This window comes from Durotheca rogersii (assembly GCF_024521655.1).
Source record: "Durotheca rogersii strain YMJ 92031201 chromosome Unknown GGS23scaffold_34, whole genome shotgun sequence".
NCBI classification, from domain to species: domain Eukaryota; kingdom Fungi; phylum Ascomycota; class Sordariomycetes; order Xylariales; family Xylariaceae; genus Durotheca; species Durotheca rogersii.
In genome coordinates this window covers 153,396-166,817 of record NW_026251265.1, presented here as the reverse complement: position 1 = coordinate 166,817, position 13,422 = coordinate 153,396, and the positions used below count along the sequence as shown (strand labels likewise).

General features: G+C 50.9%; 6 protein-coding genes across 6 annotated transcripts; 4 read left to right on the top strand and 2 right to left on the bottom strand.

Moving 5' to 3' along the window:
• Positions 1-1,221: 1,221 nt before the first annotated feature.
• GGS23DRAFT_607631 (hydrolase) lies at positions 1,222-1,851 on the top strand (the record flags this gene model as incomplete). Its single annotated transcript, XM_051520077.1, has 1 exon — positions 1,222-1,851. The coding sequence occupies one exon, from the start codon at positions 1,222-1,224 to the stop codon at positions 1,849-1,851; it is 630 nt and encodes a 209-aa protein (XP_051367983.1).
• Positions 1,852-2,699: 848 nt separating this feature from the next.
• Positions 2,700-2,924, bottom strand: GGS23DRAFT_600561 (ERG2/sigma1 receptor-like protein; the record flags this gene model as incomplete). The annotated part of the gene is made up of 2 exons (XM_051519096.1): positions 2,700-2,803; positions 2,873-2,924. 2 exons carry the CDS (start codon positions 2,922-2,924, stop codon positions 2,700-2,702), a joined length of 156 nt encoding a protein of 51 aa, XP_051367982.1.
• Positions 2,925-4,464: 1,540 nt separating this feature from the next.
• Positions 4,465-6,548, top strand: GGS23DRAFT_327400 (FAD-binding domain-containing protein). Its single transcript, XM_051512932.1, has 2 exons — positions 4,465-4,927; positions 4,978-6,548. The coding sequence occupies exons 1-2, from the start codon at positions 4,591-4,593 to the stop codon at positions 6,159-6,161; spliced, it is 1,521 nt and encodes a 506-aa protein (XP_051367981.1). The 5' UTR covers positions 4,465-4,590; the 3' UTR covers positions 6,162-6,548.
• A 1-nt stretch (position 6,549) lies between these two features.
• Positions 6,550-8,466, top strand: GGS23DRAFT_327543 (uncharacterized protein). The gene is made up of 3 exons (XM_051512933.1): positions 6,550-6,823; positions 7,524-7,727; positions 7,792-8,466. The coding sequence occupies exons 1-3, from the start codon at positions 6,781-6,783 to the stop codon at positions 8,328-8,330; spliced, it is 786 nt and encodes a 261-aa protein (XP_051367980.1). The 5' UTR covers positions 6,550-6,780; the 3' UTR covers positions 8,331-8,466.
• Positions 8,467-9,315: 849 nt separating this feature from the next.
• On the top strand, positions 9,316-10,361 carry GGS23DRAFT_600558 (uncharacterized protein; the record flags this gene model as incomplete). Its single annotated transcript, XM_051519095.1, has 4 exons — positions 9,316-9,379; positions 9,597-10,041; positions 10,107-10,171; positions 10,297-10,361. 4 exons carry the CDS (start codon positions 9,316-9,318, stop codon positions 10,359-10,361), a joined length of 639 nt encoding a protein of 212 aa, XP_051367979.1.
• A 49-nt stretch (positions 10,362-10,410) lies between these two features.
• Positions 10,411-11,647, bottom strand: GGS23DRAFT_586352 (lytic polysaccharide monooxygenase). The gene has a single exon (XM_051517431.1). It carries the CDS (start codon positions 11,461-11,463, stop codon positions 10,516-10,518), a length of 948 nt encoding a protein of 315 aa, XP_051367978.1. The 5' UTR covers positions 11,464-11,647; the 3' UTR covers positions 10,411-10,515.
• Positions 11,648-13,422: the final 1,775 nt, after the last annotated feature.

Sequence of the window (13,422 nt, the reverse complement as noted above, 5' to 3'; positions counted from 1 at the left end):
GATTAGCATACACGCTAGGTAGGTATATTTAACTGAGCGGTTGCAGGTTAGTACCTGACCTACCTTTGCTATTGGCAAGTACCCTTTTCGTTATGGAGTTAAGTATCTTCCTATCGCGGTTCCGGAAGCTAATATTCGCCAAATGAAAAAGGTCCGCCTATTCATAAGTGAAGCTGTACTGGGAGAGAATAGAGAGAGAAGGCCGTTAGAGGGCGCGCCGGCAAGCTCCTTATATAATAATCCGTCAACGGGTGATTACTCCATTCTAATGAATCGCCCTACTCATGAAGAACCTCCCAGAGGGTTTGCTTTTGTAACGGAATCCTTTCGAGCCAGGTAATACCTAAGTGCATTCCCGTATACGGCGACTGACTCATGCCTCTCGCTGTCGCTAATCCATCGTACATAAGGATATCTACTACAAACGATCAGACAAACGACCGAACAAACGATCCGTTCGGCTACCCCTCATTTTAGAAAGAGGGGTAGTCAAACGCTTAATGTGCCCCAGGGCCTAAGTACCTTAGTACCGCGTCCGCCGTCCGCATCGCGTACCTTCCTGTCGCGACCGTCCAGGGTTTCTTAGGAGTGCCTCTAGGCAAGTCCGCTTTAGTAAATAGCTCGCCCATGTAGGTATTGAATCTCCGGCGGCCTTTGGGTTTAAGCTCGTATGTATGCTGCGATTTTATAATATATTTATATTTAAAAACAATATAACTTTATTTAAACTCTTTTTATTTTTAATTATAATGAAATAGAAAAGTTAAGAAAATTTTAGAATTTAGAATAAAAATTTTATAAAAATTTATTGTTATAAATATATTATAAGTAATTTACATTAAAAATGTAGACTTTCTTTTATGAAGGCGTGTGAGAAAATTCTATGCCCACTGTTTTAAGAATCACACAACTACTAAGGTAGGATTTTCGTCTACCAAGCAAGTTGTGTTTATTTATTAAAAATATTACCCTCAAGCTAAAAACAAGTGTTTTTTTATTAATTTTAATATTCCAGCTATGCGACTCCGAACTCGTGGGGCTAACGTCTCACTCTAACGTTAAACTAGGAACCTTATTTACTATCTTTCAACCTCACTTAGGAACAATCTACCACTCGTTTCGAGACATACACTTTGAACCCGAATCATCAATACAGGATCAAGCACTAGAGCTGGTGCGCTGTCAATGAAGGAGATGACGGTACAAAACGAGGGGCCACCTATGGACCGTACTGCGATCGAGTCCCTCGTTGCCAAGGTGACGAATTATGTCAAGGACTACATGTCCCACTACGACCCCTCCCACGACTTTGACCATATCCGCCGCGTTGTTCACCTCGCCTGCCACATCCAGGCCTCAGTGCCGGGCACCTCTCGCCACATAGTCATCCTTTCAGCGTTACTACACGATGTAGGTGACAAGAAGTACCTCAAGCCCGGCGAAGATGGCTCACGTCTTGTCCACGATGTGCTCATCTCGCTGGGCAGCCCCGTCGACATCGCGAATACAGTCCAGGCGATCTGTCTAGGTGTCAGCTACTCGGGAGAGGTCAAGGACCCAGCGCGCGTGTTGGAGCTCATCAAGGTTTATCCCGAGTTGGCGATCGTGCAGGATGCCGATAGGCTAGATGCTATCGGTGCCGTGGGCATCGGGCGGACTTTCACGTTCGGAGGTGCGAAAGGTCGGTCCCTGGAGCAGACAATGGCACATTTTGGAGAGAAGCTGCTTCACTTGGAGGGCATGATGAAGACAGATGCCGGACGGCAGTTGGCAAAAGAGAGGACAGATCGGCTGAGAACGATGCAGGAGTGGTGGGCGGCGGAGACAGATGGCATTGGCGATGTCAAATGAGACGTTTATCCTCCTAGTTGATATGCGTCGAATCACGTTGCTACGCCACGGGCTATCAAGCTGGCAAGCCCCTTGCAACTGATCTGATCTGATCTGATTGGTGATGATTGACTGATATCGCCATCCACGGCGCGTGTGAAAGGTAACTGCCGATCAACGGCACCGCTGGTGGATCGCTATCAAGGCACGGGCGAAAAATAAGGTGAAAATAATCAAGCGAAACTAGGCAAAAACGGGCACGGCCCTTTAAAGGGGATAATAAGCAAACGAAAACAGGGGATCTTGGTGATCGGCGAACGAGTTTTCAGGTAAGCTGATCAAAAGCCGTCCGGAGAGCGTGGTTAAACTGGGACGCACCGATCGACTGCCGGTGTCTCTGCGGGGTTTTCATGTCTATTATGAAGCAGCCTGACAGAATCTCTAGCCTTCGCGCCGTTTCTTTTCTAATACATCGCCGTCACCGAATAGTATTACATATGCCTCTATTTCCTTCTTTCCCATAAGATCAGAAGCTGTTCGCCATAGCTTTCTATCTCAACACGAGTTCATTGAGCCAACCCGAATCCCATATGCTGCTTGTCCAAAGCTCACACCTTCAGTCTTATCAATTTCTCAATGGTCTCCCGAGTGGTCACACAAATACTGATCCAAAGTGTGGGGGAGTCTAGGGTGCTGGTGAGTGAGTCAGCGAAACCGAAGAATAGCTTTGCAGGAATCCACCCCCGGGAATATTCGAGCGCGACGCATGCCGAGGGCATCATGTACTTCTGGGCGCTACCGCGAGGCGGGTGGTGCTAGCTGCCGGGCAGATAGACCTCTAGTTTGTATTCGTCAGGGTTGTAGGCAGGCTAGGTGCCGGTCAGGATATAGAAGTAGTTATCGAGAAGATGACGGCCGCTGTGGCCTTCGGTGCCGACGGCAGTTCCAAAGATAATGGTGTATTCGGTAAGACCTAGGGCCTCGTATTAGTCGCCAAGGGGACGTTGATTGAGGGCGAATGCTCGGCGGTAAAGTGACTTACTGGCGTGGACGATGTATATTCCGCCCGTGCAACCACCGGCATTGTTGAACATCCTTTCCTCGTTCAGATTAATATGGTTCGGGCATATGCCGCGCAATTACGTAATGATTAAGCGGCCGGCCGCTTTGGTACCTATGCCATGCCCGGCAATGGCTCGTTTTGAGAGGTCGTGGAGATGGGTTTAGTCAAGAGGAAGAACTTGTCGACGTTTCGGAGGAAACAGATCGGCAGCAGCGCGCCGATGAGTAAAAGAAACGATAACATGTTTTCCCGATAACTCTATTTAAGAGTAAACAAGGAATCTGGAAAGGTCTTGCGATTGTAAACAGCTAAGGTCGCTGGGAATCGCTCTTTAGAGCTGTTATGGGGGACGAACCCAAGGGTTGTATAAGTTTCTCCACCGTCCGGGAGCTGCAGATCCGTGTCGTGCTATTTCCGACGAGCATGGAAGACGGAAGTTCGGGGGCCGACCGGATCCCGGGCGACGCGATGGCTACAGCCAAGAGATAGTGTTACTCTGAGTATGCACTGCATACAAATGAGACTTACGCCTAGGCTGCCTTGAATTTCCTTGAATTTCCTTACAAATGCCTTCAGCTACCTATCACATGTCGACTCAACCCTCGAAACATTGTTGGCTCGGTACCGTAAAGAGGTATTACCTGGCTTATTATCTTCCCCATAGCGGCCCCGTGCACCCGAACACGAAGCCAACAACCACTCGAGAATCATGCTTTACAGACGTCATACCGTTGGGAACATCTCTACAATGTTGCTACTGAGTTAAGAATTTCATCGTGTCAAGACCCCAGAGGAAACCCTCCTCGAACTACCGATCCAAATCTTCTAACGTGTCAAACGGATCCTTCGGCCGCATGCTACCACCATGCAGACTGCAAGCACTGGCCTGGCCCTCCCTAAGCTGCCCTGACGGGAGCTGGCAAGAACTTCCAGTGTCTTCTCGCTACATGGGCCCCCATTCAATATAGGCTACTAGCAGCAGGACATCTTTACCGGCGCTAGGCTGTGAATACCTACATAGAGCTGTCTACGTCAGCCCCTGGCTCGAACCGCTGGAGCAACTCTTGCAAGCCGGTCATACTTGTCCTGCAACGCGTCCCTGGCTCGCGTTATCAGCCACCCAGCCCAAGACGCCGACGAGGCTCTGGATGTTTGTCGGGGCTATCTTAGTATACAAGTTGAGGCCAAACTGTACCAGGTCACTGGGAAGCTAAAGCTTGCGGTTGCTGCCGGCGGCATCCGAGGCTGGTTTGCCGGAAACGACGGCTATCCTGGGCAGAAAGGATGCGCATACTGCGATCATGGCATGGGCGAAGATAGGCAAGCTGATGGGGGCCTTCATGGATGGGGCACCGCGGAGTAGTCTCTTAGCGTATGCCAATTCGCAACTCCGGCGGCCGCGGGGCGCAACAACGTAAAGGGGGTTCGACGAATTCGGTCTCATCGCTACGCGCGGCTCCCGGCAATCTCGACATCCCAACAAGTACTATACTAACCCTCAACTGTCTTCACCTGAACCAATAACAGCTTGTTAATAGGCATCTTCTTAACTCGGATAATTCATTCGGCAGCCGCGGAGTTGATTGTTCTCTCAGTACGATGCGATGGACTACTTAAACTAGACCTTCAGGCTTTGTGCTGGTCTGAGCGGGTCATCATCACCAATCCTTTTACCTTCTGTCTGCGCTGTGCCCAACATGCTCGTTCCTCGCCTTTTTACAGTCATGGGGGTGGCCATGACCGCAGCCTCGGCTACAGTTGTATCGTCCAGCGAACAACATGTCCGAAGAGGTCCACAAGAGCTGCGGGCATGCCTAGCGGACGCGATCGCTGATATAGCTCGGTTGCAGTTCTCCAACGACACGAATTTCATTGAACAGCATGTTCGTCCATACAATCTCAATTACCCACGCACTCCATTTGCTGTTGCTTATCCAAATACCACGGGAGAAGTCTCTTCCATTGTCCTTTGTGCTGCGAGGCAGGGTCGGAAGGTTCAAGCCAGAAGTGGCGGGCACGACTATATCAATAGAAGTATGAATAGGTCTCGCCATGTGATGACCAGATTCGCTAATTGTTGTTAGGTATTGGCACGGGGGATGGTATCGTGGTGGTTGATGTTGGTGGCTTCCAACAGCTGTCAATCGACGAGGAGGGCATCGCGACTGTTGGCTCTGGCCACCGCTTGAGCTCTCTTGTCGAGGGCTTGTACGCAAACGGTAAACGTCTGATGCCCCATGGGATTCACTACAACGTTGGTGTCGGCGGCCATGCCACCGTAGGCGGCATGGGTTTCTCAAGCCGCATGTTTGGTTATACCTTAGATGTCATGACGGAGGCTGAAGTCGTCTTGTCAAACGGCCAAGTCGTCCGGGCGACAGCAGACGAATCCTCCGACTTGTTTTGGGCCATTCGTGGAGCTGCTGCGAGTTTCGGCATCGTTACCGAGTTCAAGTTTAAGACCTTCTCTGAGCCTGAGTCGATCATCGAGTTTACTTATCCGGTCCGGAGCAACGATACAACCATTCTAGCCGAGTCGGTCAAAGCATACCACCAGCTGATCCGCAATTCCGATTTTCCCGTGAACATCAGCGTCAGCTGTCAATTCACGCAAAGCGGCCTCGATTTTATGGGAGTTTTCATTGGACATCCGACAGATCTTGACGTGCTCGACCTTTTTACCAGAATTCCACACATCAACCATGAGGACAGCAACATCACCGCCCATGACTCGTGGCTGACGCTGATGCGTTCGCAATTTGAAGGTACTCGGAGTGTCTTTCCGGCACAATCGCACTTCCACAGCGAAGATAGGATGGTACCTCTCTCGGATCTTCCCACGAACAGCAGTATCGACAACTTCATTGACAAACTCTACAACTCTGGACGTGCCCCGAATAACTGGCTGTTCCTGTTCGATATGCGAGGCGGCATCCCAAACACCTTCCCCTCAAACGCCACGTCTTTTCCCCATCGCGACGGTGCATACACCATCAACACTTGGATTAGGACTGAAGGCGCTACGACTTCGAATGTTTATAGCCACGCTACCGATGCCTTCCTCTCCATCCAAGGAGGTACTCGTGATAAGTATCTATCCTACGCAGCATCTCCTGTCGTTGGCTACCACCCTGCGAGGTATTACGGCATACGCCATTATGAGCGGCTGCAGGACCTTAAGGCGACATACGATCCGTCAGATGTCTTCTCGACTTCTTTGAATATCAAGGCATTCTACACTCGGGGTTCTACTTTCGGCAAAAAGTAACATTAATCGACCGAAGAGGGATGTCGGGCTTTCTTTCTAGCGGCAGCTGGGAGAGACAGGATCTAAAAAGGATATACGAAAGGCATGGCGAAGGGTGGCGATCAAAAGAGTGAATAGCTATCTAGCTGGCGATTTGTGATACCCAACAATCGAAGCCGAATGATGGATGGTGAACGTGTGCGAGACCCATATAAATACTCACTGGAAACCCGACAAGGACTATATGTAGTCCTACCGCGCCAACTGCAATAAGAGTATTAAAGAGTTCAGAACCAAATAAAATGAAATTGATTGTCCTTTAATTGCATTTTTAAGCATCATAATAAACAGTGGTAGTGGTAGTATACCGACTTGGTAATAGTGATGGGAGTGATGGTGGTGTTGGTGGCGGTGGCAGTGGTAGCTTCAGTAATTGAATAAACCTCATCCTAACCTATTAGCGAATAGAATCTTCAGGAAGCCTTGACTCGCTTAGGGGCGAGCCACATGGGGCTAGTCGGGCTGGTCTGCCAACCTGCTCTCTCTCAACACCTATGAAGAAATGTCCGCCTGTCTCTCAACCTCACCTTTCTCCTGAGAAACGAGGTTGACCGAGTCAAGCGACGGAGATCCAGCACTTATGTGCACGTACCCTGAAACTTACATCCAATGGAAACATCGAGGTCCCTAGGTGCCTAGGCCATGGCACGAACCGGCAACGGCAGCGGCGGAATCGTGCTTATCAAGATCTGTGTCGCCAGCTCGATCACGGGCGCCCAATGGCGTCTTCGTCCGGCGTCCGTGTGCTTCCTTTCGTTGCTCTAGTGGACGCCGAGACATCCGGTAGGAGCCGTCACCTGAGGACTCCCTGTCTTGGGTACCTACACACCTTGAAGGCTTCGGGGATCCGTCGCAAGTCCGCCTGATCCTGGTCCGGACCCTGCCAAGAAACTGGCCCTAGCTCTGGCTCCCTTCATTCTTTAAACACTGAAGACCAGCAGACAGACATGCTTGTTTCTTACGATAACAATACCTCCGTATGCACACCGTCGTCGGAGCTCAAAGTGGCCTCGTGGCCTCACTGTCAAAGAGGTTCGTTCTCTCCGTCACCACATTCTCCTGCTCCTCTCCTACTGACAACTAGCTAATCCGCGCAGTCCTCACCGCTCTAATTCCGCAGCTCGACCGACCCCCGGCTCTTTCGACTTCTCACGCTCGTGCCCATCGCCATGAAATGACGCGCGTGGTGCTAGAATATCCCACCCAGTCTCAAATTCCCGCCGCCCTCGTCGCCCTTCGCCGTAGCTCTACTCGCAGACGCGCCAGCCATGTCCTGGGCGACGAATCCCCTCTTCAAGCCGGCAACGTCTGGGCACCCGGCAGACGTGGAAGCCAGCGCTGAATCCGCCGAAGCCGCCGAAACCTCGATTGTCGCCCGCCCGCGCCAGGAGATCCTAAGGAGCATTGACGAGGGGTTCAAGGAACCAACCGACAAGTTCACCGCCCACCAGATCTTCTACATATTCATTCTAGATGGAATCGGCTCGCTGGTATTGTCTGGTGGCATTAACTTCGCCATCGCGTACGGTATTTGCCCACTCGCCCATCTTCACCGCCGGTACGATGAAGCCGCATGCTGACTCGACCGTAGCCATGTATGCAAACCAGGACACGGTAGCGAGGCCCATTCGACTGTTCCAATTTCCCAACACGCTCGCTGGTGATGCGGCGGTCACCATCATCATCCAGTGTCTCATCACCTGGCATGTCGAGCTCTTTCTCGTCAACTGGGACCTAAAGAAGGGCGGTGTGCATTCCATCGGCTTCATACCCGAACCTAAGGGCCGCTTTATGAGGTGGTTCATGTTCCTGGATCGGCCAGAGCAGGCACACGAAGCCGGGAGCTTTTCTCACTGGCTGGGCTTCCTCTTCTCCCAGATCTTGCGGATCATGCTCGTAGTCGTGGCAATCTTCCCGGTCGTCTGGGGCGCTAGCATCGGCTTTCTCGTCTTGGCGGGCAGCTGGTATGACGGCGACTGGTACTACGAGAAGTTGTGGGCGCCGCAAATCTTCAAGTTGATTCAAGGAGGCGTGTTGGGCCTGCTGACCACGCCGCCCATGGCCATGTTCTGGCTCACGCGATGCGGATGGGCCCTGAAGAACAACGAGGAACACTACGGAGAGCGATGAAACTCCTAGGGATAGCATAGGCGCGATCATTTCCTCGCGTCGTCGTTCAACCCCCTACCCCCCGCAAGAATTTTCTCGGCTTCCGTGGCTATCTGATTGATTGCTGGTATCGCCTTAGGTAAAAATTACTATACGGGAACCACGCAGCCGTTCCATTCTCGTTACCAGACCACTTAGCCTCTCATCCTTACCGCTCGCCGAATCAGCGACCCTTACTCTCCCAACGCTATCCTTCTCGCATCAAGGAAAACCCCGCAGTAATATTGGCAGAGTTAGAAGCTCTGATCGATGGAATGGAGTGGACCCATTCTCACCCTGCCATTCGTCTTTGTAGTACGGTTCCCTCGACACCTTTCCCGTTACGTCCATTAGCCGACTCAACATGGTAGCTGATAGACTTACGGCTCAGGACATCCTGTCCAGTTTAGAAACGGAGCTGCAAAAGAGACGGGAGACTCCTAAAGCGAGGAGGAAGTGCGAGTTGAGCCATTCAAGAACACCATCACTGGCTGGGGGCGGTGGAAAATACCGTGCTGCTCTAGATAGGAGCATAGGATAACGGCCTAAGACCTGGTGGGTCCGAGTTGTCGTCCCACGGGGGATAAAGCAGCTAGATATAACACCTCATTAATTTAATTTGAATATATAATATCGGACGAAGGAGATCTTTCGCGGAACCCAGAAGGACCCAAGACGTATAGCATTATGGAATTCAAATTCATTGAGATTAATCCTTCGTCCTTCCGCTATCCCACGTACCCGTCTTCTTCCCTACAGTTCGCACGTGGACTCCCCCATAACACCGCGCCCAGTCAACGAATCAGCTACAGACAGTAGGTATCGTCGGCGGGGCTGGCTGTTTTAATGCCTGAGGCTCAACACATAAGCTAACCAATCCCCTTGGATGCACACAGGACACAATTTTCCCGACATTTTGGCATCCCACGCACACCCATCATCTCCACGACCACCATGACATGGCAAGATGGCCCAATTCATCCCACTCGGCACCAAGACCTACACGCTCACCGAACATTTACCAAAAGCGAGTACGCGGAATCTGAGCGACCAATAAGTAAACGCACTGGCGAGCCATTTCTCTGGCGATGGGGGCCCCATCGACTTAGGAACGAATACGTCCATTGCAACTCGTCGCGGCAAACACTTGCATTCGCGTACCTAAGGTCATTCGATTTGATCGACGCGAAAACGGCGCTACATTCCTCGAAACGGAACGAGTGTATGGTATTGAAGCGTTCGAAGTAGGACAGCAATGTCGCGCCCGGCCCGGATATGAACATGTCGCTTCTGGGGAGTGCAAGGTATGCGAGACCATCGCTGCCGGAAAAGCAAACCGCTCCATTCAGAGCGTAGTCCTGCCAGAGCTCCAGCGGATCACATCGAATACCACCGGACTCGAGGGCTTCGTCTGCCCACCGCAGCGCATCCTTGAATACGACAGTCGGCCAACGTGGGAGCCACGAGAAGCGACTCCGGGGGAGCGTCTGGTCCTTTGTCACTGCGATCTCTCTCGAGCGAACATCATGCTTAACGAGGAGACCATGGATGTCGCTGCCATCCTTGACTGGGAGAATTCAGGCTTCTACCCTAAGGAGTTCGAGCAACCAGTGTGGACCCCCACCCTTGAAGATTACCACGCGACGTATCAGGATCATGCTCAGATTCAAAAGGATATCAAACTTATCACTGGGTGAGACGAGGCAAGATGGATCGAAGTGAGTGAGTAGTCTTACCCCGGTTCTACCGGCGGTCCAGGACCATCCGTGCTTGCTCCAAACTTACCAAATCCTCCACTTGGAAGGCCCAAATTCCCAGTGCCGGTGAGTCCTGTTAGCGGCGTCACAACTGTAGAGGTGTTCTAGGGGACTCAGCACCAAGGTCCTCCATCGCCTCGTCCGTTGATCAGCTGTCCCTTGCTCAATATCTAGTCTTCGCGTGCTCCTAGAAAACGCAATTATCGCTTTCACAGCTTTCCAAGGGTTCTACAAAGGGAACGAATTAGATGACTAAGTAGTCAGCGCAATAACCTTTCCCTAGCACGTAACCTCGGCGGGTGTAAGTCGTTAAGATCGCCGTGTTCTAACAAGTTATATGTCTACGTAGAAATATACACAATGTTTCCCATGTCATCTCAGCCTGTCATGCAGCGTACACATCTTGTCTATTATACGTCAGGGCCCAAAGTGTTATATATCCGATCAGCTATCTCGGCTAGAGTTGCTATCGCGGCTTCAGCGGTTCCTATGCGCGGAGTCCCGCTTCCAGTTGGCATAGGGTGGCTCAACGTGACAGTTTCGATCCCTGCGATAGGGGGTGGCCCCGGAATCGTGTATTCGGGTATGCCGCCACTGATATCGAGGTGCATGCTAGGATCTTCGGGGTCGTAAAGTGCCTGGCCAGGAACTCCGGCAGGCAAATCGGGACCGTCGCCGGTGATCTGCAGGTTTATGCACTGGGGATAGTTTTGCGCCCCGATCTCGTAGGAGGCATTGTGCAGAGCTATGATCTCGGTCCGCAGGACGTAGAAACCAGGTCGAATACGTCGGGGGATCTCAACCACCCAAGAATTGTTATTCGCGATGAGCTGGTCCGATCCCCATATCCCTGGAGCTTCAGACCCGTCCACGAGCCCGACCTGGTTAATCTTGAAGAACCGCAACCTGGTTTTATCGACTGTTTCGCTAGGACCGTTGCAGGAGGCCAGATAATCCATCACGGGTCCCTTGTGCGACTGCGGCCAGCCATTCCACTGAATATGCACAATGCCACCGGCGGGAACCGGCGCGTACCCCCTTGCATTCTCTGCCCCCCTGTGGCATATGATTTCTTCGGTACGGTATCCTGTTTGATTTACGTAGCCTTGGTCGAGTGCCGCTGTCGACCAACCTATAGCATAGGGGTGAGCATCTGGCTCGGTGGGGCGGAAGCCATCGTACGAAAGGCCGTTGATGTTGATGTTGGATACGAAGCTATGCGACGAGACCAAGCGCTGGCCGGCCAGGGCCAGGGCGACGAGGGCGGCACGGCGGGAGCGCATCGAATCAGTACCATACTCGGATGAGCAAGGTGCTACTACTGGGGGAGAGGTAACATACACTAGAAATGTGCACATCCGCAGGCTTTATACCCCTAGGCATCTGGGCTTGTGCTGGTTTCTCAGTATCGAGAACAGACGTCAGAGTAGCCTCGGCAGGGTACCGTCAGGCATCGTAGCACCCTGAACGGATAGAGATCGCCGCGCCTTGACTCGTATAGAAGCGAAGCTTTAGCATCGGCGTGTCGATCCCCTACAACTTCCTGCTACTTTGAGTTATGTCCTCCTCCCCCCGCTTCAATCCTCGGCCCTATTCCAAGTGATTCCTATTAACCAGCCAACTAGTTTATCCAACCAATTATAATAGCTGCAGTTCCGCGGTGAAAATCCCCTCATAACCAAAGAATGCACTTCTGCTCTTTTTTTCTCGGATATACCCTCATTTCCTTTTTCCTTGGCATCATCATCGTCCTTATCCATCATGGTTCGCAACCCCCTAGCTTCGCCGCAACAAAGGCCCGTCTTCCCGTAATAATATTTCGGAAGACCCATAGAGAAGTGATGTGCTGCTCCACCTATTTCTCTCCAGTTTGCTCTCTTTGCTACGCCCATCGCCGCCCCTCGGGATTATAGCGAAGCTGTTTGTGTCTGAGCGTCTACATCCACGTCGTTTGCTCAACATACAACCTACAGGCCGATATTACTAGCATCTTACACACAGAAATAAATACAATTTTCCAAGATCCCAAGCGTCAATTTTAAGAATCTCGAGTGCCATTAAACGATAAATATAAGAGCGGAGCTGCGGGACAATACTATCTGCCTTGTTGCTTAGACATCCGCCTGATAATACACCTCTGAGTATTCGTGCTGTTATCTACTATCATGAATGTGGCCCCGGTGGGATTGCCGGTTTCCCGAATTTACCACTGCTCGTTCCCAAGACCTTTGGCAGATCCTCCCGAACACCAAACACCGATCTACGAGGCGGGGATAAATGACGCTTCGCGGTTAAGTTTCAACAGATCGTGATCCGCCTTCTAATTGAACCCCTACATATAATACCAAGTATTAGTGTAGCATAGCAATTGGGTACATCTCCTTATGAGATCTCTAGCTTCAACAGTGGATAGCTTGATGTGTCTTGCTACGCCTCATCAACAATACCATTATCTTTATCTCGACAGGGCGGAACAGGAACCAACCACCCCCCAGCGCCAGCGATGCGCCCATCCCGAGCCAACCCAACCCCAGACCAACCCTGCTAGGGGAGAGGAGGAGAAGGGTATAGAAGGGGGGGGGGGGGGCGCTTCTACTGGAAGGCTCCGGCGATCACAGCTCACGGAACATGTTGTGTAAGTCTCGGTATCTTCCAGCCCCAGTATAAGAGGGCTACAATGTTTTTTTTTAACCTCGGTAGTATAGCTCCGTATCAGTCCAACGAGGGGAGGCCCAGAAAGGTAGGACATGACTCTTATTAACAGTATACAGGTAGTTCAATCATTCCTAAGAAGAGTGTAGGAGATGATGATATACCCCCAATTCATGTAACTCTCACCAGAACTGCCTTGCCTGGACAGAATTAGAAAGTTTTGTATGGTGGACTAGCTTGTTGGGTATTGACATCTTAGTTGTCTTATGGCTTTTTTCTCGAGAGCATCTAGCTTGTTATATCTAAGAACATATTGAAAGGGGCCGAAGCTATGGGCTAAATATGGGTAGGCTTTTGTGATACTAGCAATAGTGCAGGGGACGAGATAAAAAGACTGAGGACAAATGATATGAAAACGGTGAAATCACGAACATCTATATCAACACTTCCATAACGAGGTGATTTGTCCTAGTAAACATACCTTAACAGCGTCACAATATATAGGGATAATAGTAGTCCTGCCAAATTTGAGATCCTCTTCCATTCACTGACAAGTCACACTAGTTGTGGATTACATCCTTCTTCATAATAGAATAGTATCGCCCGTCAAGACATCAAGCCTAACTATAGTACAGACAAGTGATCAATTTTAAACCAACCCAGTG

What these genes read in the sequence shown, in the direction of transcription:
- GGS23DRAFT_327543 (XM_051512933.1), top strand. Translation starts at nt 6,781, where the DNA reads ATGTGCACGTACCCTGAAACTTACATCCAATGGAAACATCGAG. An exon ending in CATCCAATGGAAACATCGAG is followed by an intron (nt 6,824 to 7,523) that starts GTCCCTAGGTGC and finishes GGCACCCGGCAG; the next exon opens with ACGTGGAAGCCAGCGCTGAA. An exon ending in TAACTTCGCCATCGCGTACG is followed by an intron (nt 7,728 to 7,791) that starts GTATTTGCCCAC and finishes ACTCGACCGTAG; the next exon opens with CCATGTATGCAAACCAGGAC.
- GGS23DRAFT_327400 (XM_051512932.1), top strand. Translation starts at nt 4,591, where the DNA reads ATGCTCGTTCCTCGCCTTTTTACAGTCATGGGGGTGGCCATGACCGCA. An exon ending in GCACGACTATATCAATAGAA is followed by an intron (nt 4,928 to 4,977) that starts GTATGAATAGGT and finishes AATTGTTGTTAG; the next exon opens with GTATTGGCACGGGGGATGGT.
- GGS23DRAFT_586352 (XM_051517431.1), bottom strand. Translation starts at nt 11,463, where the DNA reads ATGTGCACATTTCTAGTGTATGTTACCTCTCCCCCAGTAGTAGCACCT.